The sequence below is a fragment of the Triplophysa rosa genome, linkage group LG20 (assembly GCF_024868665.1).
Source record: "Triplophysa rosa linkage group LG20, Trosa_1v2, whole genome shotgun sequence".
NCBI classification, from domain to species: Eukaryota; Metazoa; Chordata; class Actinopteri; order Cypriniformes; family Nemacheilidae; genus Triplophysa; species Triplophysa rosa.
Genome location: NC_079909.1, coordinates 15017884 through 15041595, shown reverse-complemented (window position 1 = coordinate 15041595; position 23712 = coordinate 15017884). Strand labels below are relative to the sequence as shown.

Genomic DNA, 23712 nt, shown 5'->3' with positions numbered 1-23712 from the left:
CCAATTCTAACTACTTAGAGTTTTTAAAGGTTTATTACACCCAAATACTACTTTATTTCTTGCAATTAAACCTTATAGTAATTATTGTGACCAACTATATAATAACACATCAATAAAATAAACAATAAATCATGGTATAGCCTTTCAGTCACTAGATTAACCACATTTCAAGTACAGAGTGAAGACACAAGGATGACTCGGGGTAGATTTACGATTGTGTATATTTTATAAAATAACAAATTAACAGTTGAACACACACAAAAAATTTTTTACATTCATATTCATGCACCACTTCATTAATGACCAACTTCATTAAATTCAACAACTTCATTGATAACATTTTAATTGAGTAGTAAGAGAGATGGCATGATTGTCACCATTGTTGAGATTCATACTCCGATTCTTCATGTCTAACTGATTCAGAAATGTAACAGTTTTGTGAAAATCATTTATTCTGTAAATTGTCCATAAAACTGCTTTATTCTCTTTAAACTGTGTCATAACTCCGCATTCACATATTAAAAACATAAGACACTCAAAAGTAATTTACATAACTTCATTGTGATGAAATAACAGTCATTTTCTGATCCCACTGGATCTTAGTTTTCTTTGCCAGGACCAGTTCAAATGTAGACAGGTTGTTTGACTCTGCTGCAGAGACCGATGGGCACATAAAGGCCGGATTCACATTTCGCGTCTTTTCCGCGCGCATATTCGTTATTTTAAATGTAGACGCGCGGCAGGCGCGCGTGTGGCGACGCGCACATTTTTCTAGGCGCGTCGGCGCCGCATCGAGATGGGAATAGTTCAACTTTTCGGAGTCATTTGAAGAGGTCAGTTGAAGAGAGAAAGCAGCGTGGATCGCGTTTCCCGCACGGTTTTAGACGCGAAATGTGAATCCGGCCAAAGACATAATCAGTACAGTGCTAACGATTCGCACTAGTACAGAAATTTGGTCACATTTAAATGCATGAAAAGTCGTAAACCACAACAAACACACGGAGAGATGGCACACTTTGTATATAGTAATTCCAGATGTAAGTAAGTATAGTAATTTTTTCCATGTTTTTCATTTGGGAATTCATCATTTCATTTTTGTTTAATTATAGTGTGCATCTGTGTTTATTAAGCTTAGTTTTCCCCTGTCACTTTGACTGGGGGTAAAATGTTGTGTGCCTTGAGGAGGAAGAAAAATAAGGTTTGCAGTAAAGTAAAATGGCGCATATTTGGGGCCTCCATACATGGATTTGCCTAGGGCCCCCAAATTACTAAATCCGCCCCTGGTGGGGGGTGAACTTGTGATTCTTAAAAAAATAGCGACAAGGGGAAAAATGTCAAATGATGACACGTAGGCCTAATCCTGAAAACAAAATAATTTTAATATGTAAAGTGCACAGGTGCTTTTAGAGTGTTTAATCATATTCAAATAAATAGGTATAAAACACACACACGCTAACACGCACACACACATCAGATTTTTAGATGATTTTTTTGATGAAACATCACTTTTCAGACTTTGATATTTGTTTTCATAGAAAAGTTTCGCAAACTGTACATATATGAAGAAAATAATGTTATTCAATGTGGTACCAAGAAAAACAATATGGCTCCCTAGTTATTTCCTGGTGTCTGCTTTGCAGCACAAGGCACAGTGTCATTGAAACCAACATTATCAGGATATGATGTTGCTTTGTGAAATTGCCCTTATTCCAGTTTTTCTTCCAGTTTCATCTTTTTTTCCCAGAAAATGTTCACCACGTATACAGCATTTACAACCTCCCGTAGTCCTCCAAAGTCCTGGACATTGAGGCAGATAAAAGGTCTCAAAGTAAAATGCAGGCAGCTGATCGTGACCGGTCAGTCGCTGCGGTCTGGGCTCCTGTCTGAGGTTCACTGCTAACTGTCTCTCGAGTCTTTGAGCTTTCAAGAGGGCCATCAGCTGCCAGTTTTCCTGTTGAGGTGCTCCCTGCTGGGCTTTCAGATTTTTCCGATGCCTGATTGCCTTTGGTGGAAGATCTCCTCTTGAAAAGAGAAAGCTGAATGTAGAAACGAAGACAGCGATTACACACATGGATGTAAAAAGATATGAATCACACTTTTACATAAAATGTTATTTTGAAAATCTTGCTGCCATAATGCTACAGTTGCTAGGGCATTGCTATGCGTTTGTTAAGGTGTTCTGAGATGACCAGATTCAAGACTTGTACCCTGTTTCTAGAGCCAAAAAGAGCTTTTGGTTTGTCTTCTTGAACACCATTCTTCTCTGTCTGTGTCTTCTCTCCTGAGATGGTAGCAGGATTTGTTTGATCTTCAGAATCCACAATTACAAGAATGTACAAATGTAAATTACATTTATGTTTTCACTTTCTACCCAGATATATTCATTCTGCATCACACTGAATGAATTTGATTAAACATTTAAGAGATGTAAAAATATACAAACCTTTTATTTGTCCATCAGGGACTGATGCCTCTGTTATAATCTCATTTTTCTGCAGAGCAAAATAACTATATCACAAAAACCAATCAAACCCTTGAGCAAAAGTGCACTGCATTTCTTTACACACATTTAATTACTGATTAAAACAAATAACAAAATGCATGTTTATAGCTGTCAAGATTGTTTCAACAAATAAAACTGCACCCTTCAGTGACTTCAATATGAAAATGTAATTCACTCATTATTTTTAATGAATGGTACTATAGGACACCTGTAGATCTGTCTCTGTAATGGTTTGCTCCTGCTTTCCCATCTCGATTCTTTTCTCATCTGAAATGTGTTCTTTCTTTTCCTTCTCGTCCCAATTTTCCACTTCTTCAGGCTCTGGATCTTCATCGTGCTCTTCCACCTCCTCATCATCTTGTTCCTCATCAGAATATTCCTCTTCTTCATCTTCTCCCTCTATCGTTTCATTTGTCTCATCCTTCTGGTTCTCGAGAGTTTGGTGATAGTAATCCTGCAGAGAGTGAGAACAGAGGTAATCAGTAATACATAATAAAGTAGGAATGCATATTTCTCAAACGGTGACCATGAAACACAGAAAAAGGGAATATCTGGGCACTAAAATGGTAGGAGAGGGTTCAGGTTAGCTGGAGAGGTCACCATAGACTCAATCATATACTAAACTCACATTCTACTTAAACTACATACTGTACATAAACACAAGCACTTGAGTGGGTATGTGAACTATGGATCTGGCAATCTACAACAAGTGAAGGGATCTCTACAGAATATCATATGATGACAGTCTCACCTGTCCAGAGAATTCACTTGCAGATTTGCATGTTTCGAGAAATAAATCCTGTGGTGTAGGTATAATACTGTCCTATGCTATGAAACTGTGTGTTTGTGTTTCGAATGTCTAGATAATCTGAGCTTTGTCAATAAAAAAAAATTCTTACTACAAATGTAAAATATGTAATAAGAAAACTAACAGGTACAGAGAATACAGCACCCCTAAAAGAACGAAATCTAAATATTAATTTGAAAACAGATGGATTAGGTAGGAATAAAAAAATGGACTAGTAATTTGTAGTAAAAAATAAAAAATTTAGCCTACATACAGTAACAGACCTGTAGTCTATAATAGCAACTTTACGTAAGCAAATTTTTGGCATCTGTTTGTCCCCATAAAAAAAAACTTTCCAACTATCTTCACTCAAGAAGATCATTAAAGCTGCCATTGGATCTTGTACTTCGCTAAGAGTTCTTATTCAAAATAAACATCCCAATTCTTTAGGAAGAAATCAGTTAGGGTGTTGATTCAAGGTCACAGTTAAATTGAGCACATTTGGTAGTAAAAGAACATGGCTGGATATATAAATGCCAAGGCACATCATCTGTTCTTCATACTGCATGGGCAAATTTAAAATGAAATAATTAAAATGACAAATTAGCCTATGCAATTTTGTTTTTAAAAAGTAACAAAAAAGTAATAAAAATGTTGAAAAGCCAGAAATAACAATCTCAAAAGCACATAAAAGAAAAACATGCAAAGGCATTTAGAATACAACTAAATAAAATACAAGGAAAATTCAGATTTACTGTAGCTACTGTATATACAGTATATGATGTACAGAAAGCTCAGGAAGAAGTTCGCAGTGGTTAAGGTTGTGAGATTATTTTAAATTGAGATACTGAGGTAGGACATTATCCCAAAACTGAGACTCTTGGGATTCGTCGTCTGACACTAAATTGCTTTTTGATGCGGCCCGTTTAGATTTCATGGGCTGATTTATCTTTTTCACACCTGATTTTGTTTTAGCAGGGACTTTTTCTATCAGTGCTTTTTTGTCTTCTGGTTTCTTCTCTTCCTCCTCCTCTTCTTCACTTTCATCTTTGTTTTCTTCATCACTCTCTTCTTGTTCTTCTTCCTGTTCATTCTCCTCTTCTCCCTCCTGATCCTCTGCTTCTTCCTCCTCCTCGCTTTCATGTTCCTCTTCCTCCTCTGCTTCCTCTTCTTCATTTTCTTCCTCTGCTGCTTTTTCTTCACTTTCTCCCTCATCGCTATTACTTTCTTCTTCTTCCTCCTCCTCCACATCTTTGCTCTGATGCTCTTCTTCCTCTTCACTTTCATTCTCCTTTTCTTCCTCCTCATCATCAGTTGTTGTTTTATCTTCTGTGTCGTTATCACTTTTGTCATCTGCTTTACTCTCTTTATCTTCTTCCTCATCTTCCTCACTTGTTGCTTCATCTTCTGTGTCTTCATCATCATCCACATCATCCTCACTTGTTGCTTCCTCATCTTCAGTGTCTTCATCACTTTTGTCCTCCTCTGCTTCATTCTCCTCATCATTCTCACTTGTTGCCTCATCTTCTTCAATGTCTTCATCACTTTTGTTCTTTTCTGCTTCCTCACCTTCTTCATCTTCACTCTCCTCCTCTTCGTCATCATCATCTTCAGTCTTGCTCTTTTGTTCTGACTCTTCCTTGTCTCCTTCACTGCTCTCTTCAACCTCTTCATCTTCACTCTCCTCCGCTTCACTCTCACATTCGTCTTTATCCCCGCTTTCTTTCTCCTCATCCTCCTCTTCATCTGACTCAACCTCAGATGTCTCACTCTTGTTTTTCGTGGTTCCATTTGATTCTTCCTCACTCTCCTCCTCTTCTTCACTCATTTTGCTTTTATCATCATCATCATCATCTCCACTGTCTTCAGCTTCTCTATTCGTGTCATTTGTTTCTTGTTCCTCACCGCTCTCCTCTTCCTCAGACTTGACTTCATTTTCAATGTCCTGAGTTGCCTCACTTTTCTCCTCAGCTTCATCTTCCTCATCTTCTTCATCCTCACTAGAGGCTTTGAGTGTTGGATCATTGTCATCCTCCTCAGCATTACCATAGTTTGACACTTCATCGAGGATCTTGCTCTCACTTTCATCCACTTCCTCATTTGCACTCCTTCTTCTCACCTCTTTCTCACTTTCTGTCATTTCAGAACTTACAATTTCCCCCTTCTCTGAAACTGTACTCCTCTCCTCACCCCATTCCTCCTTCTCTTTGCTCTGTGTGGATGTTCCCTGCTCAGATTGGGCCTCAGGGCTGCTTCTTTCCATCTGCCCCTCTGAAGATTCTTGTTCAGGTTTAACGTTGATGGTGACAGTTGTTCTTTTGGCATCTCTTGTCTCCTCCTGTCTTGTACTCTCATACGATTCGCTAAGAGAAGAGACATCAGACAAAGTTCTCTGTTTAGGAGGAGGTTTTGGCATCTTCTGGGGTGTTGAAGGGGTAAGAAACTGACCGACTGCTGCTTCTCTGAGAAGACTTCCTATTCCAACATCTTGGATTAGCGACGTCACCTTGGTGAAATGTTTCTGTTGCATTTGGTCAGATTTAGACTCTGATTCAGATGTGGAGGAAGCTTCAGGAACCATGGTGGACTCATTAAACGTTTTGGGATTTTTTTCTGTGTTTAATTTGTCTTTTGTGTGTGAGTCTTCAGGTCTGGATGACGTGGTTTTTGAGGGAGCGTGTTCTTGGTAGGAGGACTGTTTTTCTGAATCTAAATATTTGCTGTGTGGGACATTTTTGGTTTCTATCTTGGCAGTATTTGTTTTACCATCAGCAGGTTTGCTTTTTAGCCTCTGAGCTTTGTGTGGGAATTGTTTTGAGACTTTCTTACCTGTGGGGACTTGGTTCTCACTTGTAGACTGTTCGAGATGATGTTCAGCAACCATTGGTTTCATTTCCACATCTTTTTCTTTCCTTTTAACCTTTTGAGAATGACTTCCGACCTCCAGCAGACGTCCTTTGGAATTTGTTATTCCAGAATAATCCTGGTTTGACTTTTGAGTGGCATCCTTTCTTTCACCAACTACCATTGAACGTTTCTCCTCAAGCAGTTGTGGTTTATTCTGAGCTTTCCCATTTAACCGTTTAGCATCTGATTTATCTTCCCTCGACTCTATTTGTCTTTGATCTGTAGTGTGTTTGATGAGGTGGGGTTTGGATTCAGATCTGCTGATGTCATTCAAACTTGGAATACCTATTCTTGTCTTACTTCGCCCAGGTGGTTTTCTGTCCTCCAAAGCATTAAGTACATTCTCCTTGCCGTGCCCCAAACCTTTCCGGCTTCTGTGAGGACTGTTCCCGACTACTGAGCTACCACTTGAGCTTCTAAGCAACTCTGTAGGGAGGGCTTTGTGATGGGTAAGCTCCGCCCTCTTGTCATAAGGCGTGGAGTCTTCTCTTGGCTTTCCCATCTCCTTACCATGCACTTTCACAACCTTAACCTTCTTCTATCCCGGGAAGCAGAGGATAAAAAGAGGGAAAGTGTTAGAAAAGAAATGAATGCACATGCAGAGCAGGATGAACGAGAGCAGATTGCGCTTTAATGCTGCAAAACAAACGAGCGTAAACAAAATCACAATTTAAGAAAAACGTGATCGAAAAACAAGCAAACGGAGGAAGAAAGCGTTCCTTAAAAAAAGTTTCAGTAAGAGTGAGGAGTTCTTCTTAGCCATGGCCATCCAACCAGCAAACTTCATATCCAAACCAGCTCTTACCTTCTGCATTGGAGACAACGTGAGGCTGTTATCACAGGGGTCCATCTTCATTACATGAGTCTGAAATCAAAATTTAGTGTTAACAAACTTTGTGTTCATCTCTTTTTCATAATAAGCCCAGTTATTAAATATTAAACATTACACATTTGCAAAGGGTATTAAAGCATGCATGTCTCTTTAATAAGTGATGGCATTCTTCTCGTACCAGGTTTAACAAGTCAGTGGTTTCTCCAAGATCTTTCACACTTTCATTATCGTCTGCACTGTTATCGAGTAACCTCTCTCTCTTACCAGGAACTGATAAAGAGAAAAGACGTAAAAACCTGATTAAACTTCAAGGACTCAGAGAACATTTTAACATGCACTGCCCTAGAAGAACTATTCCCTTTCAGAAATGACAAAAGCATTTGTAAAAAACTATTTTGCTGCCCTTACTCTGAAGGCCGTTGTGAGAGATCTTTCCGTGCCAGGTTTGGCTGGGTGCAGGTATAGATGTGTTCAGCTGATTGCCATTTAGGTTTGGAAGAGTTCGGAACATCTGTCCAAACTGATCTGGTGAACGTTCCTGCAATAAGAGGAAAACTACATTTATGAATTTGGCAGACACTTTATCTAAAGAGACTTACAATCTGTACAGTTGTTTATCAGTATGTATGTTGCCTGGGATTTGAGCAATGCATAGAGGTACTTTTCATGCTAAACTATATTTAAACTATTTGCTAAACTAATATTGATATAGACTGTAAAATTTAATTCACCATAAAAGAAGGAAATTGTACGTAGTATTTATATGTTTTGACTAGGTTTTAAAAGACCTCACCCGTTCTCTGCGCCTAACCCTAGCAGACAGACTCCTATTTAGGGTGGTCTGACTGTGCGTGTCAACCATTAGCTCTGTGTTTGACTTCTCAAAGTAGTCTTCTGTGACATCGTCCTCTTCCAGGATCACATTTTCTGAGCCTTCATCCCTGGGCCTGGCCAACACAAGCATGTGACATCCACCACATGCAACCTGGAAATAACCCCCACACACAAATCTCATCATATCCAAACCGAAGTTGTCATCTGTCATCATTTACTCACCCTCAAGTTGTTCCTGTATTCATTTCTTTGTTATGCTGAACATAAAGAAAGACATTTGGAAGAACGTTTGTAACCAAACAGTTCTGACTACCATAGTAGGAAAAAAACAACTACTGTGGTAGTTAATGGTACCCCAGAACTTGTTGGGTTCCCAATCTTCAAATTATCTTCTTTTGTGTTCAACAAAACAAAGAAATTTATGATGACAGAATTATCATTTTCGGGTGAACTATCCCTTTAAGAAGATTTACATATTTTGAATGTTTTAAGCTTTTTCTTCTGGGAAAATTGACCAAATACGTTGACAACATAATTTCTTGTTCAGGTGGAATATATAAATTGTTCCCAATTACCACATGTTTCAATTTCCAAATTCAATAACAAATACAGCAACACAGAAAAGATCATTAAGTTTGTCCATTTTAAGCAGAAGGTACTTGATATAGATATAAAACTTTGTCATGAACAGTAAATAATACATACAGCCTTTATGAAGTAGTTCAGGAATCTTGGACACAGGGTTGGTATAAACTGGTTGGTAAAGTTCTCTTCTCCAAGTCCAAGTTTTCCATGGCGTCCATCACCGAATGTGTAAAGAAGGTCACTGTCTAAACAAAAGTTTATATATGCAAAACAGAACCAGTTATCCATTTTAGATACAAAAGTACATACAATCAAAAGCAATGCATTGTCAGGTTTATATCTGAGAATTACCAGTTATAACTGCTGTGTGATTCTCTCCACACTCCACATGTTTAACTCTGCCCCTCCTAAAATGCTCCACCACTCTTGGTAACCTCGACTCAAATATGAATGTGCCGTGACCGAGTTGGCCAAACTGACCCAGTCCGAACGAATACAACTCGTGCTCTGCATTACCACACATGAACAAAACACTCCAGCATTACATCTTCTCCAATAAGAAAGAAACAAAAAATGACACGTGGAAGCAAAACATGTTCTCTTACCTGTAAATGCCACCGTGTGACCTCCTCCACATGCCACCTGAACCACCCTATCAGAGATGCCCGTCACCTGTTGAGGCACTCTGTGATTGGCTAGCTTCTCTGTAGTCAAGCCCAGCTTCCCACTGTCCCTTTCTCCGAATGTAAACAAGGCCCCATCCACTGTAACAAATGAAACATGAATCACCTAGCAACAAGCCAGCCTACAAGGAAGGTCAAATGGTAAACATTTCATGAATGTAATGGAACCATACGGTGCTCTATAGACCACAGAGAGGAAGTGGGAAGGTCAAGCATGACAAACAGCTTCAGGTTGTATTGAAATATATTAATAAGATAAAGTTATAAAAGACTGCTCTTACACATGACAAAAAGATTTTTGCTATGATGAATAAATATTTCAAGTGGTATTTTATGACTTAAATATGTAATGCATTTCATTAACAATTGATATACAGCCACGGAAAAAAATTACGAGACCATTCCAAATTTTATTGTATTGCTTAAAAGTGAATATGAACTTGTTTTCTTTGCAGTATTTGATGTCTGAAAAAACGCAGAGCATCTTTTCTGTTATTTTGACCTGTTTCTCTAGTTTTTATTTTCTGCAAATAAATGCAAAAAGAACCAATATTTTTATTTAAAATTTGGGAGAAATATTGTTCGTAGTAAAATTATAATTTTACTTAAACACATACCTATACTGTAAACAGTAAATTCAGAAAAACTGAAAATGGTTTTTGAAATTGTCTCTTATTTAATCCGTGGCTGTACTTTAATAAGAAACATATATATATATATATATATATATATATATATATATATGAGACATAAAAATATATTAGAGACATGGAGTAAGCTTTAAAACTTTAATTTTCACCGAGTGATATAATTATGCCTTGCAATTGACTGTAGTATGACATGAGGTGTCATTGGTAAACATACCGGTGACAAAAGCAGAATGATAATATCCACAAGAAACCCAGGACACTTGTTTCCCCACTACCTCGCGAGGGGTCAACGCATTGCTCTCCTTTCCCAGTCCAATCTGACCCTCAGAGTTATCGCCCCACATATAGAGCCTGCCGTCATCTAAAATAACATATAGAAACAGAGTATAAATCTAACAGGACACTTTACAAGTTAATGATTCACAAATCATCATTAACATATGTGACCCTGAACAACAAATCTTATGGGTCAATTTTTCGATATTGAGATTTTTACATAATCTGAAAGCTGAATAAATAAACTTTCTATAGATATATGAGTTGTTAGAATAGGACAATATCTGGCTGAGATACAACCATTTAAAACTCTGGAATCTGAGAGCGCAAAAAAAATCAAAATATTGAGAAAATTGCCTTTGAAGTTGTTAATCAGGGTCACTGTAGCAGGCCATCCACTCACAAAAATAAAGTTTTTATATATTTAAGGTAGGAAATTTACAAAATATCTTCATGGAACATGATCTTTACTTAATATCCTAATGATTTTTGGCATAAAAGAAAAATCGATCATTTTGACCCACAATGTATTTTTGTCTTTTACTAAAAATGTTTGTGTGCTACTTAAGACTGGTTTTGTGATCCAGGGTCACATATCATTAAACAGACACTTTTGTTACAGTATAAAGCTAGTGGAACAGAATTCTTACGTGTGAGAGCAGCAGATATATTGGAACCAGCAGCGAGCATTTTGATTGGTTCATGTTTGCTAAAGAAGTCCACCAGGTGGAAGGAGGTTCTGTCTTCACAGTCACCGAGGCCGAGCTGTCCTTCATTATTCCCCCCAGAGGCGTACAGGTTACCATGGGCTGTAAAATGAAAACAAAGTGGAGAAAAATTAAGATTTTTAACCAGAGCAAGTTTAACATTGAAAGTTATAACAGATGTAATAGCAACTTTATATTGACTTTACTGCACTCAAAGATAAGTAAATAAATGTTATAATAGTTTTTTTTTATAAAATTGAAGTATTTTTCTTCTTCCATCCCAGGGCAGTATGCAGAGACTGTAAGTAAATTATTTATAGGTTGACCCCCTGAAGAGTATGAAACGGTGACTCTGTTACACTTTATTAGGTGGATTGACATGTCAACCTCTGGGTCAACCAATGGCATGAGTTTGGGGTTGGGGCAACCTGTTTGTCTGAGTAATAGAGGGGGGGTATGAATGCTTGGAAAAGTTTCATTTGAAAAAATCAAAAACATACAATAACAAAAGTACGGTCATGTTTTCATAAACTTACAGGTGTAAACAAGCGTGTGAGTTCTTCCACAGGCCACAATCTTCACCCTCTCTGATTTAAGATCTTAAAAAGGACAATATTGTGAGTGTGTGTGTAAAACATAAAATCACAATCAAACAACCTGACAAAAGGTTTTTCATTAATATTTTCCTTTTGCTCATGTCTACACCACTAAAGAATGTCAAATATAATTTTATTATTGTCCTCCACACAAAACCCTACCCTTCGCGTGTCCAGATTAATATAGATTATGGACCACTGCAGAATAGGATTAAGAAAAAGACATATGGTTTTGTATTCTCATTTCACAAACATGGATTTTTGTGTTTAAACTCCTGTAAACCATTTATCTGTCTTTTTTTATAAACGTATACTATAAGAGCAAAAACTGACAGCACATGAAATGGTCTTCTTACTGTATATTTGTCATAGTGTTTCTATCTGATTCCACAGCTGTGGATGACAGAAAGTATTTTTTGGATGAAAATCTGTTACCTTTCACACAAGTGGGTTTATTGACAGTGGTCTTTGTTCCAAGGCCCAGCTGTCCCCAGTTATTGCTGCCAAACATAAACAGCTTTCCATTTTCTAAACAGAATAGAAACAAACAGCGATTATTGATCACAGAATAAAATGTGCTTAATAACTAACCATATTCCCCTAAATACACTACAAAAAGCATGATACATCATACCTGTTACCAGCGCTGTATGTTCATCTCCACAGGATATTTTCAAAGGTATGTCATTTTTTAACCAGAATTTGCTGGCTGCATTATCTGCAAACTTACTCTTTCCAAAAGTAAAAACAGCACCAGTTTCTGAAACAGTAGTAATTTATTAGTTATTGTGTCAGTTCATGTACTGTGTCCTGTTTGGATAATCTTAGATTAATATAAAATTATCATAGTAATGTACATTAATGTTTAATATCAAAGTCTCCATACAGTGTTCTCGAAAAATCATAATTTAAATTATATATTTTAGACTAACAATTTGTATTATTTCATTTATTATATTTGATTTTGCATGATTCACTTAGATGAGTTGATTAACGGAGTTGTTTTCTTTAATGTTAAAGTTTATTGCTAAAGTCTCAGAAAGAGACAAAACTCTTTATCTTAATGATTACTTCCTGTTTTAGACTAACAACAATGATTTGTATAATTTGAACTATTACAAATTACATTTTCGATTCTGTTTCAATTTCATGAAACATTCCATACGCTTAACTGGGTTGACCTATACTTTTTAGTTACATACAAATGTACAGTTTGTGAGCGAAGGCGTGACCACATGGCGTGGTTGCCTTGGAGACAGGTAGCCACAGGCGTCAATGAAAGAGAGGCACATAGTGTTCAATGAACAAAATATAAAACACAACACATATTTACACGTATGCATCATAATTTAATTATCTCTGACAGATGAGCAATTACAACACGTTCACATCATAAAAACACGTGAACCTATCCCACTTAAGTACCGTTATGTAGCCTGGAGGCTAACCCAGAGCAGCCGACACATCTTAAATTGCAAAAACGCAGCGATTAAAAATAAAGAAACTATTTACATTGATCAATAATGTACTGCATAATATCTCACCGGGGATCTCATCTTCAGTCTCTCCTGCCATCTCCACCGACTAATCAGTTTATTTACGCTGAGCTCTAGGAAGTGTGGCCAAGAATCTTTAGGAAAGAAGAAACCCTCCACTCTACATTTACATCCGCGTTACGGTTGCGCCGCGTCACGTGATACTCTTAATGACAATAATTCCAGGTCTATTGCCTTATGAACGCTTAAAATATTTTTTACTACATAAAGTATTACAGTATTTATTATGCAAAACTACATATATAAACTTTAAAAGATATATATATATATTTTCTTATTTACGTAAATCGTCGTTACTTTTTGTTTTGTTTCATTTTTGAGAAATGAATGCTTTCTACGTTCACGTATGTACTTAAAAAACCTCTAGATTCATTTTACGGTGTAATTTTAACAGTTATTTGGCGACATCTAGCGGGCAGGATTGCAATTAATGGTAGAGTGGATGGGCTATACAGGAAAAAATCATTGCTAAACAAAACGCCTCTTCCGCTTCAGTCTGTAAACAGAATGATCTCATCTCTAATCTTTCTCCGTCTCCCTTTAGTACAAATTGCCACCATGCGTAGCCCGTTACCTTGACAGAAATGTCTGTGAAAGAACATATTTCTGTAATTTCTTTACGAATCTCTCGACCTTTTGCCATGAAGATCATTACCTGGAGATCTTTGAGTTAGCCTGGAGGCTAGCATGCTAATTATCCGGTAAAGGGGGCAAACAAGCAGCTGCCTGGTGCAAGCTTTGTTGAAGCTGCTTTAAAGAGTTGTCATCTGTTTTTTTTCTCGGGGAACAATGGAAGGAGTACTCTACAAATGGACAAACTATATGACAGGTAGGGTAAATGAACTGGCATTTGGCAATGAAAAAGTGACATTTAAAGACTGTTGAATGAGCTCAGGCAGGACACTGCAAGCATGCACAGAATGTAGTTTGATATCTTCACATAACATAGCTTCGTTCATTTGTGCTGTATTGCTTCATGCATTTCCTCTTTTTTTCACGCCTGGTGTATGCTTTCCATAGTAACAGTTTTAACCAAACATGTCATCTGTCAAACTTCCTTGTCTGTCATGTGACATGGTACCTGACTGTAACAAGCAAGCAGCATGGCATACAGTTCAAAATGACAAAACTGAAAATTAAATTAAAGTTGTCTTTTTTATGATATGATAATGATAACATCTCATGACAATCTGTTCTGTGACAGGATGGCAGCCGAGATGGTTTGTGTTGGATAATGGCATTATTTCATACTACGATTCGCAAGATGATGTATGCAAAGGCAGCAAAGGCAGTATTAAGATGTCAGTATGTGAAATTAAAGGTGAGATCATCTTTTTCAAGCACACTTGGAGTTCATTATTGTGTATTCGGTGATGCATTTCCTTTCAAACAATGAATTCCTGTAAAAGGACTTCCTTGTGTTTGCACCAGTTCACCCGACTGACAACACACGTCTGGAGCTGATCATACCGGGAGAGCAGCATTTTTATGTTAAGGCTGTAAATGCGGCGGAGAGGCAGAAGTGGCTGGTGGCTCTGGGGAGTTCCAAAGCTGGACTTATTGACAATAGAACCAAAAAAGAAAGGGGTGTGTCTTTTTTATCTTTGTATTTTTATTGTTTTATATGATCTTTTATTGGCTCTCCTCATAGCAACAGACAACACACACAGTAAAATATGTAGCACTTTATATGGGCCATATATGATGTTAATCCCCAATGGGAAATTCATAGAACAAGACATGAAAGGCTTTTTATATACTGAGAGCTTGTTTTCTGGTTGACTTCTAAATCGTATTGAGACCCATTACCAGCCTTGTTTCCTTTTCTAATGATGTATCTGCAGAATTAACAGAAACCACAGAATCGCTGAAAACCAAGATGTCCGAGCTGCGTCTCTACTGTGACTTACTAATGCAGCAGGTTCACACTATTCAGGAGTCAGTGGACCAGGAAGGGGTGTGTACGGTGACCAACACTGAGGTTGGTATATAGTGCAGTTGGGTGGGTTTGACAGAAAGGCTTAATGTGGTTGTCATCAGAGGGATCTTCTTTTTAAAACCGTTTTGTCTTTCATTTTCCAGACGAGGAACGAAGCATCCTCATTACTGAGTGCCACCTGTGAAACCTTCATCAAAACACTGGAAGAATGTATGAAAATTGCCAACTCAAAGTTCACGACTGACATGTTGCAATCCAGCCCCTCTGATTCCAATATGTCACCCGTGTCCCCCTCTCCCGTCCAGATGTCCCGGGTAAAGACACATACTTCCTTGATATCATTTGTATTTTTTTATGATAAAAATGATATTTCCGTTCTCTATATCGATATACATCTGTAATATGACAGTTTAAAATGGTTTAGAAGTCACCCAATAATTTGGGTAAATCTCATAAAAACATGTCTTTAGATGTTGCTCTCGTTAAGCAAATGGCTTAGTTCTTTCTTTTAATTTTGTTATATCACCCGGACATAATCTTAAATGCGAAGATAAGATACCTAGCAGGTGATTCTATATTTTAAGTCGTTTTATTTGTTCATTTACTGTATCAAGCAGATGAAGCGCTCAATCAGCCATCCTGGCACCTATAACTTTGAAAGGTATGAAATGTTTACATGAGACACACGTCTTGTTTTCGGTATAGACAGCTTATGCTGCTATTGTTTTGAGTGCATATAATTACAGATGCTGTTTTTTTTCAAGGACGGGTTTACCTAAAGAGTGTGTGGCCTTGCAGAAGTCCGCCCAGAGGCGCACACGGACATGCTCGGATACAGAGGCTCATAGCGGCAGAGGGTCTGAAGAGACAGAACGTGAGTCACACACACATGCTTGTACCTATTTGCCCACACAAACAGATCAAGGCCTGAATCACCAAAACATTCAGCATGTTACCAAATTTTCTTCTCGTTTATTCACTGAATGCTGTTGAATGAATACCGGCCGTATTTTTTATTAATTAAAGATAATTAAAGATATTTAATATTGTGTTTGTTGTAAAGGGATGTCTGGAGCGTTTGGACAGATTTTCACTGCATATTGTGTTTGTCCCTTAAAGGCTTGATGTTTCACAAATCCAACGTCAATGGCGACTCCACTCCTAGTATCCCAGAAGAGGTTGGAACGAACACAAAGTTCCTTTCGGAAACTGACACCCCGGAATCTGACCTTTCCCTCTGAACCACGTGAGGCAGCGGATTGATAGACGGGGAAAAAGTAAAGCACGTACTGCTATGCAGTCAAAGATTGCAGCGTTATTTAGTGGGATTTTACACAGTATTGTTTCTATGAAGAATTCGGTTGCACTTTAACAAACAACGAGAGAAAAACAATAGTCTGGTTTGGATGTTTATACTCTTGCAGATTTTTTAAAATGTTTGTTTGCCTTGTCGCTACTAAGGTTTTTGTCTTATTTTGTGATAAATAATAATTGCTGTATCCCTTCAGTGAAGAGTTAAAGATGTTTGTACTGGATTCCTGACGTGTTGTGCAGTTGCCTTTGTGAAATGGAACCTTGAAGAAAAGGTTTTTGTTAATGTGCCAAGAGGTTGTGCTGACATTACCTTTGACGATTTGTTTTTTTATTCACTCAGCATGCGATGTTGTTCATTTGCTTTTGATGCAAAATACATTTATTTATTTTTATGTTACTAGAGTTTCCCCCAGAATTGTTTTTGCCTTAATTCTTCGCATGGTGGAACTTGATCATTCACTATTGTAATGTTTAGGAAAAAAGATTAAAAAGATATAGCAAGATTTTATTTATTTTATTTGATGTTAGCATGTTTGCTTCATTAGAAGCGAATGTAAGAGTAATAGTACATATGAAATATGTTCATATAGTTGCCATTTTTATTTTTTGGTATTAAATACGTATTGTTGCTGTCCTTCCAAAACCTTGTATGTCCAAATTTGCTGTTTTTCAGGAAATGGAAAAACACTGTACTTTTTAAATTATTTAATACAAAGTTGACAAGCACTTTTTTACTACTTTTTATTGGTTAGATATTTGCAAAACCCAGTGACACACAGAAAGGGTGATTAATAATAATGATTTGTGAAATATGGAGATGCAAGGTTTCATCGGGACAGCAGCGGTATTCTTGTGTCATACACAGTTAGAACCCAAGGCATTTATGACAATTTAAAGTGTACAGTTAAATTGAAAATTTGACCCTTTTGTTTTAAGTGACAGCATGTTCTTTAGTTTTCTGCAAGTTATTTGTATGATTCAAGAAAAGAAAACCTATTTGGACCCTTTTTGAAAGAAAGATATTTGACCTTTTGTACAGTTAACATAGTCAATGTTTCAAACTTTATTTTGCTTATTGACCTTGAAATAGAATCTTAAATGTTTCTTATTCATTTCAGTTAGACTTATGGACCCGACTATACAATCAAAAACAACTCACACATGACCAAAAACAAACACGTATGTTTGACCTATCCACAATTCCTCTGGACATCTGTCATCTGATTTCCACATGAAAACAGTCCATAACATGCCATTAATTTCTCCAAGGGGAAATTAGCTTTCCCAGCAGGATCATTCTACTGCTGCCCGTCGCCGGCAGGCAACCAGCAGGTGCAAATGAAGCTAGGTGCACGGGGAGAGCTGGGACTCAGCGTGCATGGAGGCTTGCCTTTCCCAGATGTCCACAAAGCAGAAATCCCCAGCCGGCCCTTGAAAAACAGCCATTAAACACTGTACAATACCCTGGATGGAGAACATGACGCCACGTGTTGCAAGTTTTTTATTTTTGTGGATGTTGTACTGGCCCTCATAAACAGCAGACTGGATATAAAGTCATGTTTTTAAACATCGTACAAATGTCTTTCTAAAGAATAGAGCAAAATTTAGTGTTGAGATTCTCTGAATGAAGCCCATTTGGTAGGTGTTCCAGGTCGTATGCAGGTGTGATGTCAAACTGAATTAACTGATTTGGAGTGAGGTTGTCTGGACGAAGGGATGGGGCCGAGGTGTTATTTTCCCCATTTACAACCACTTCTCCCTCTTCAGCGTTATCACGTGTCTCCTCGGGGGTCTCCTCTGTGAAAAGAAAATCAAACTACAGTGCATTAACAAAAAATTGCCTTTTTTGACATTTACACATTTGGCAGATGGTTTGTTAGAGAAATCGAGGCATTGTAATGCTGCTTCATCTATTTACTAATCATTAATTAGCCTTTTATTGTAAAGTTTCCTCACCCTTCGTGTCATCCGTCACATCTTCTGGGTCATCCTGGTATACGCACGTCTCTCCATCGACCAGACCTATGATCTGCTCATCAGTCATTTGCAGATTCTTAAGTAGGAAATATGTGTTCATCAGGCCTTTGCCTTTCACCTCAATCTCACCCCTCTCACTGATCTCATAGTGCTTGTTCTTTAACACACTGTGGACGGGAAACAATGTGCAAAGCTCTTGAATGTTGTTTGTATCTATATTCGGATACTTTGCCTTTTTAACATTCTCAATGCTAATTTGTTACATATTAATATTGATGCCATAACTATATTAAATAAATCTAGCACAATCCTTTTTTCAAGATATTAACTCATTATTTTAAGATATTAATAATATTTTATTATCTTATAAATATTTATTGATTACAAAAGCCATTCAGCTGTAAGTGACTGGTGTTCACCTGTAAGTAAAAGGACTCAGGTGTATATGGTCTGGGACTCCATGGCTCTCCATTCGGGATGCTGTGTTAACCGTGTCTCCGAACAAGCAGTAGCGTGGCATCTTCTCACCCACCACACCGGCCAACACCGAACCAGTGTGAAGTCCCACTCTGATCTACAGTGTGACAATAAACATGTTAATTTTGACACAGACACGCATTCAGCTGTCAAGACACACACAAAAACGGGATTGGCACCTGTATCGGCTGTCCTGTGATGGGGCTGGTCACTTCCCTCGCAGCGATTCTCATGCCGAGGGCAAAGTTTGCCACCCGTTCTGCGTGCGTGTCTGTAGGAACGGGCACGCCACCAACCACCATGTAAGCGTCACCTATCGTCTCCACCTGAGGTCATGTGATTTAGAGCTTTAGTGGTCGCTTCCGAAGTTTTTCAGGTGTTTCCTTTATTTCTTTACTTTAAATATTCAATTCTCAGATTTTGATATGAGTTTTATCAAGGATTTACTTTATTCTACACAGATATCAAACATTGTGTATGCATTTATGACATGTCATTCACGGTATTCTCTGGGGTTCCACTTAAAGGAATAGTTCACCTTCTAAATGAAACTTCTGTGATTATTTACACACCCTCTTGTGTGCTTTTCTTTCTTCTGCAATTACAGGTTTAAAATGACAAGAGTATGTGTAAATAAACACATTTCAGTTTCATTTTGAAGGTGAACTTTCCCTTTAAACACCATGAAATATGAATATGATAATATAATTCATTACCATGATCCAATAGCCATCTATAATACCATGAATGTACCTCTATAGTACCACCACATAATTTTGTACATCTGATCTCACATACATACCTTATAAACGCCATGAACGCTTGTAAGGCGATCAAATCTGGAGTACATGGCGTTCAGCATGTTGACTATCTGAATGGGTTCACAGGCTGCGCAGATGTTTGTGAACGTGACCACATCGCTGAAGAGGATGGTGCACACTTTAAACTCACCTGTAGCAAAAACGTTTGATCAATCAAAGGCACGAAACTGCATGAAGATGCAAGTTGCTTTAGAAAAAAAGCAAATGCATAAATGTATATTAAAACCTGGCTATGGATGTTATCGTTCTGCTTGGTGTTCCTTTGGTTTCATTACCTGCCTCTACCCTTTTCCCCTCTTTAAGCTTGTTGGCGACATGTGTTGGCAGCATAGCATAAAGAAGTTTTTCTGACTTCTGCTTTTCGATCTCTAAGTTGCGTGAGAGGATTCTCAGCTCCTCTTTTTTCCTTTCCAGCTGATTTGAGAGCTCGATCTCGGCCAGCCTCTGCTGGTTGAGCAGTATCAGGTCTCGTGTGGTGTCGTGCTGGGCGATGTCGGCCAAGTGAAGACCCCTCTCCTCCAGTTCTTGGAGGCTTCGTAGTTTAGGGGAGCACAGATAGATCATGCAGTTCAGTGACTCCATCCACATCATCTGTCCTGCAACACACAGACACATATGCATGCAGATTATTATATATATATATACTGGATTTCTCAAGGCCTTCGAAAATACAAATACACTAGGAAGCAACTTGACCAATGGACAAAATATTGCCATTGAATAAGCTTTAATGATGCCAAATAAAACATACACTGACAAGTCATAAAAAGCAATAAGCGATTAAATCAAACCTTTGTTTTGTCTTTTATATTTACTAACATTCAAGAAGAATATTAAGAACATCTTCAAACATCTGTCTTTTGCGACAATATTTATTGCAGCTGACTTTCAAAGAAACTGTACCACGCAGTTTGAGCGTCGACTGGTTTTGTAGGACCTCTGGTAACATTTCCCTCCTGGTCTTTAGCACAAACTGACTGTTGATAAACTTCTTGATGCTCTGGATGTTAAAGATGACTTCTGGGTGGACGATGGTGAAGTATTCATCCAGGCGAATACCTGCTGTCTGCAGTCCGGGAACAAACTTCTGAATGTTCACACCTGTGTGCTTTACCACCAGCTGAACAGGAAGTTCAAAATTGTTTCTATAGCCTCAAAGGGATTTCATGTATATCTCAAAGCTAAACAATGTTTAAATCATTATACTATAAAAACACATGGGTCCCTTACATCTTGGTCGAAAACAATGTGAAATGGAAAGGCATTACAGAAGGCTCGCTCTTCAATCCACAGTTTGTTAGGGTAGCTGGGGGTGAATGAGGTTCTCAGATTGCCTTGATAGGAAGAGACACAAACGTAAACCCATGTACTGTGAGGACACTCGAGTAACGTTAAAATCTGTAAAATATATTTCATATGTTTTTTTTGAGATGAACATTTTGACTAAAGAGGCTTGAATTTGTGAAATGAAAATAAACACAGTTTTAGTAAATCCATCAAACCTTGGCCCAGCATGACAATGCTCCTCACTATCTCCCATGGAGATCTTTTCCTTGGACACAACTGCAGGTTGGCATACCTGTCCTTCATTTTCTTCACTGCCTCCTGCTTGTCCTGTTAATATATCAGTTGTTACGTTTACACACTCTCTGTAGTACAAAATGGGCCTTTTTAACCTCCAAATTCTCATTACTTTAATGCATCTTCTACTATAAAAACAGGTAATGTATAAAATATCACAGTTCTTACATACCTTCCTGTCAACCCCAGTTTCCTCATCTTTCTGCATCGTCTGGGCTTTTCTTCTGGACACCTTGTCCTTCTGCAGCATGTGGAAAACCACATGTTCCTTCTTTCCGGTGCGCTCATCTTCTTCTGACTGGTTCAGGATTGTCATGGTCACCTCGCTGTCAAAAAAATCCTTTGCCACAGCCTCGATAATGCCTGAATGTAAGTCACGGGGTTAACAAAAAACAAAGTGGTCATAATCAGAGGTACTAAATGTGGAACAATGAATGGCTTTATGTTAATCTGAGGTGTATTGAACATAATAAACCTCATCTAATCTATAGATTTACCTGGCACAATATGGTAGAGGCCCTTTCTGTCTGAATAATAGTGAAGGAGAATTCGGCCATCATTCATCCGTTCCACACGAAAGGATGGTGCGTTCATTGCCTGAACAGAGAGATAGGCCACATTAAAAGTACAATAAAGATACAACACTGTTCATTTTTTATACACATTCATATTCTGTAAACAAAGCACTGTGTCAACATTAAACCAAAATCTATGTAAAATCATTGTAAAAATATAACTGCTATACACTTTTACTTCTACTTTACATTATTTACATTATTAAAGTAAATAAGTAATTGTATGTATTTTTTATTATATTTTTATTCAATAATCAATAAAAAATCAAATATATATTTTTCCAAAATAAATGTATATACACAAATGAAAAATGCTTCATGGTTCTTTGCTAAAAGTTTGCTGAATCCAAAGAGCCACAAATAGAGGTTAGAGCTCTCATTTTTTACTATAGATGATGTTTTGCACCAGAACTTCAACTGATACTGAATAAAAACAAACTATGAACATTTTTTGTTGTATCATTATTTATAGTATTAAGAAGAATCTGACCTCGTAAGATAATGCCAGATAACTGTGCAGAGCATCAAGATTTTCAATGAATTCCACCAGGTTTCCACCAAGCGTACGCAACATAGTGTCATATCCCGACATCTTACAAAAGCTGAAGAAGTGCTCTCCAAACAGCTTCAAAACCACCTCAGACGACACATCTATAAGAGGACAAATAAAAAAATCAACTTCAAATCAGAAGAATTAAATTTGAGCAATTCATTTTGCTCATTCAATTCAAATTTTGCCCAGCTGTCTTATAAATCAACCCTTAACTGTTTCCCATGCTGCAACCACAACTACTGTTGTTTCGGGATGAGCTATGTTCAGGTGTGACCCACTCAGAGATTCACACCTGTCCTTGTCCAGTTGCTCTCAGGGGCAGGCTGGAGGACAGGTTAGGACATCAGCCACCGCGCTGCCCAGATCTCAGTGGAATATCTTCAGCAGGGACATTGTTAGCACTCTCTGCTACTTTGATCAATGTCTACAAGTCTCCAAGGACGTTGTGAATACTAGGTTGGTACGCTCAGCCGTGATGCTTTCAGGGTCTTTATTTCTATCTGGTCTTATCATCTCTTTATTCAATGACAGTGGGTCCATTCAAAGGGACTTTTTAAAAAGTAACACATTCTGTCAGACAAAGCCCCTATACACGGATCTGAAGGAGAGTATAAAACTTTGTGAAAGGAAAAGAGAAAAAAGCACATAATGACACATGCAGAGAAATGCAAATAAACCCGATTATATGCAGATCTAACAAATACTGGTTACAAGGTATATTGTTATCATAAGATGTAAAATATAGGCAGTGATGCTCACCTAGCATTTTACAAGCCTCTTGCACTAAGCGAAGAGTGATGGCGTCGTCATAAATTTCATAGGTCATAAACGTGTCCTGGACTCCAGCCATTAAGCTAGGAAAGATTTTTTGTTGTTATTGAAACACCAAAGAAAAACTTTTTATTGGATTGTGTTTTACTGACCTCAATTTCTCCCATGCTTCGTCTCCGAACTTTTCAATGACCAGTGACTTCAAACAAGTATTAATAAAGCCGTACTACGAGAAAAACAAACTGTTCATTTGCAACAACTGGAATCCACAACATACAATTGCTGCTGTACATGATTGACCAGCATGGAATATGTGAATGTTGTAAATGTAAAAATGTATGTGACTTGTCTTGCACTGTTAATAAAACTACAATATTTACTAAAGTAGTGCACTTACCATTTCTTCAATGCAGTTGTTATCTCAGATACTTCTACACTCACATGTGTAGCTTTTAATTGTGATTTGGAGCAACTGGAGACACCCTTTAAATTGAGGTCTATAGATTATGCAGCCCCACACAGATCAATCTACATACACAGACACTCCCACTCAACACAACACATACCCTCCTACAATACACACAGAGAACCATACACACGCACAGTTTTGAAGTTACTACTAGGACCTAATAGGAGCAATGATTTTCATTTCAAATGTATATATACTACCCTCACACAAACCTTTCAATATTCAGATTCAAGGCAAAATATTATTTCCTATGTTTTACTACATTGTATTTGTTAGAACCTTTTCACATAATTATCAGATTTGAGATAGTAACATATTC

At 37.7% G+C, this 23712-nt stretch overlaps 3 protein-coding genes across 9 annotated transcripts; 1 reads left to right on the top strand and 2 right to left on the bottom strand.

Annotated features, from left to right (window-relative positions):
• Positions 1 to 1359: 1359 nt before the first annotated feature.
• Positions 1360 to 12987, bottom strand: rpgrb (retinitis pigmentosa GTPase regulator b). Of its 6 annotated transcripts, XM_057362623.1 has the most exons (17): positions 12905 to 12987; positions 11995 to 12120; positions 11796 to 11888; positions 11301 to 11363; positions 10708 to 10866; positions 9996 to 10142; positions 9054 to 9212; positions 8800 to 8955; positions 8569 to 8693; positions 7823 to 8014; positions 7438 to 7567; positions 7208 to 7299; positions 7003 to 7062; positions 2712 to 2957; positions 2444 to 2492; positions 2208 to 2308; positions 1360 to 2036 (listed from the first exon to the last, which is right to left on the bottom strand). In XM_057362623.1, exons 1-17 carry the CDS (start codon positions 12933 to 12935, stop codon positions 1824 to 1826), a joined length of 2142 nt encoding a protein of 713 aa, XP_057218606.1. In that variant the 5' UTR covers positions 12936 to 12987; the 3' UTR covers positions 1360 to 1823. The 6 variants fall into 6 exon arrangements, with proteins under 6 accessions (XP_057218606.1, XP_057218610.1, XP_057218605.1 ...); XM_057362627.1 differs by lacking the exon at positions 2208 to 2308 and having other exon boundaries at positions 1854 to 2036; XM_057362622.1 differs by lacking the exons at positions 1360 to 2036; positions 2208 to 2308; positions 2444 to 2492 and adding an exon at positions 6120 to 6735.
• A 413-nt stretch (positions 12988 to 13400) lies between these two features.
• On the top strand, positions 13401 to 16660 carry plekha3 (pleckstrin homology domain containing, family A (phosphoinositide binding specific) member 3). 2 transcript variants are annotated; one of them, XM_057361950.1, is made up of 8 exons: positions 13401 to 13745; positions 14121 to 14237; positions 14348 to 14503; positions 14761 to 14897; positions 14999 to 15169; positions 15473 to 15516; positions 15620 to 15729; positions 15975 to 16660. In XM_057361950.1, exons 1-8 carry the CDS (start codon positions 13706 to 13708, stop codon positions 16094 to 16096), a joined length of 897 nt encoding a protein of 298 aa, XP_057217933.1. In that variant the 5' UTR covers positions 13401 to 13705; the 3' UTR covers positions 16097 to 16660. The 2 variants fall into 2 exon arrangements, with proteins under 2 accessions (XP_057217933.1, XP_057217932.1); XM_057361949.1 differs by having other exon boundaries at positions 15470 to 15516.
• Positions 16661 to 17734: 1074 nt separating this feature from the next.
• Positions 17735 to 23434, bottom strand: gucy1b2 (guanylate cyclase 1, soluble, beta 2). Its single transcript, XM_057361948.1, has 15 exons — positions 23322 to 23434; positions 23077 to 23150; positions 22913 to 23007; positions 22091 to 22251; positions 21523 to 21622; positions 21198 to 21388; positions 20947 to 21058; positions 20675 to 20778; positions 20348 to 20564; positions 19720 to 20040; positions 19426 to 19574; positions 18803 to 18949; positions 18566 to 18720; positions 18126 to 18313; positions 17735 to 17966 (listed from the first exon to the last, which is right to left on the bottom strand). The coding sequence occupies exons 1-15, from the start codon at positions 23322 to 23324 to the stop codon at positions 17755 to 17757; spliced, it is 2229 nt and encodes a 742-aa protein (XP_057217931.1). The 5' UTR covers positions 23325 to 23434; the 3' UTR covers positions 17735 to 17754.
• Between the last annotated feature and the right edge of the window lie 278 nt (positions 23435 to 23712).

What these genes read in the sequence shown, in the direction of transcription:
- rpgrb (XM_057362622.1), bottom strand. Translation starts at nt 12,935, where the DNA reads ATGGCAGGAGAGACTGAAGATGAGATCCCCG. An exon ending in GGGTTAGGCGCAGAGAACGG is followed by an intron (nt 7,568 to 7,822) that starts GTGAGGTCTTTT and finishes CTCTTATTGCAG; the next exon opens with GAACGTTCACCAGATCAGTT. An exon ending in TGAGAACCAAGTCCCCACAG is followed by an intron (nt 2,958 to 6,119) that starts GTAAGAAAGTCT and finishes CACTCTCTGCAG; the next exon opens with GATTACTATCACCAAACTCT.
- plekha3 (XM_057361949.1), top strand. Translation starts at nt 13,706, where the DNA reads ATGGAAGGAGTACTCTACAAATGGACAAACTATATGACAG. An exon ending in ATGGACAAACTATATGACAG is followed by an intron (nt 13,746 to 14,120) that starts GTAGGGTAAATG and finishes GTTCTGTGACAG; the next exon opens with GATGGCAGCCGAGATGGTTT. An exon ending in TAGAACCAAAAAAGAAAGGG is followed by an intron (nt 14,504 to 14,760) that starts GTGTGTCTTTTT and finishes ATGTATCTGCAG; the next exon opens with AATTAACAGAAACCACAGAA.
- gucy1b2 (XM_057361948.1), bottom strand. An exon ending in GAAGCATGGGAGAAATTGAG is followed by an intron (nt 23,008 to 23,076) that starts GTCAGTAAAACA and finishes AATCTTTCCTAG; the next exon opens with CTTAATGGCTGGAGTCCAGG. An exon ending in ACATTGTTTTCGACCAAGAT is followed by an intron (nt 20,565 to 20,674) that starts GTAAGGGACCCA and finishes CTTCCTGTTCAG; the next exon opens with CTGGTGGTAAAGCACACAGG.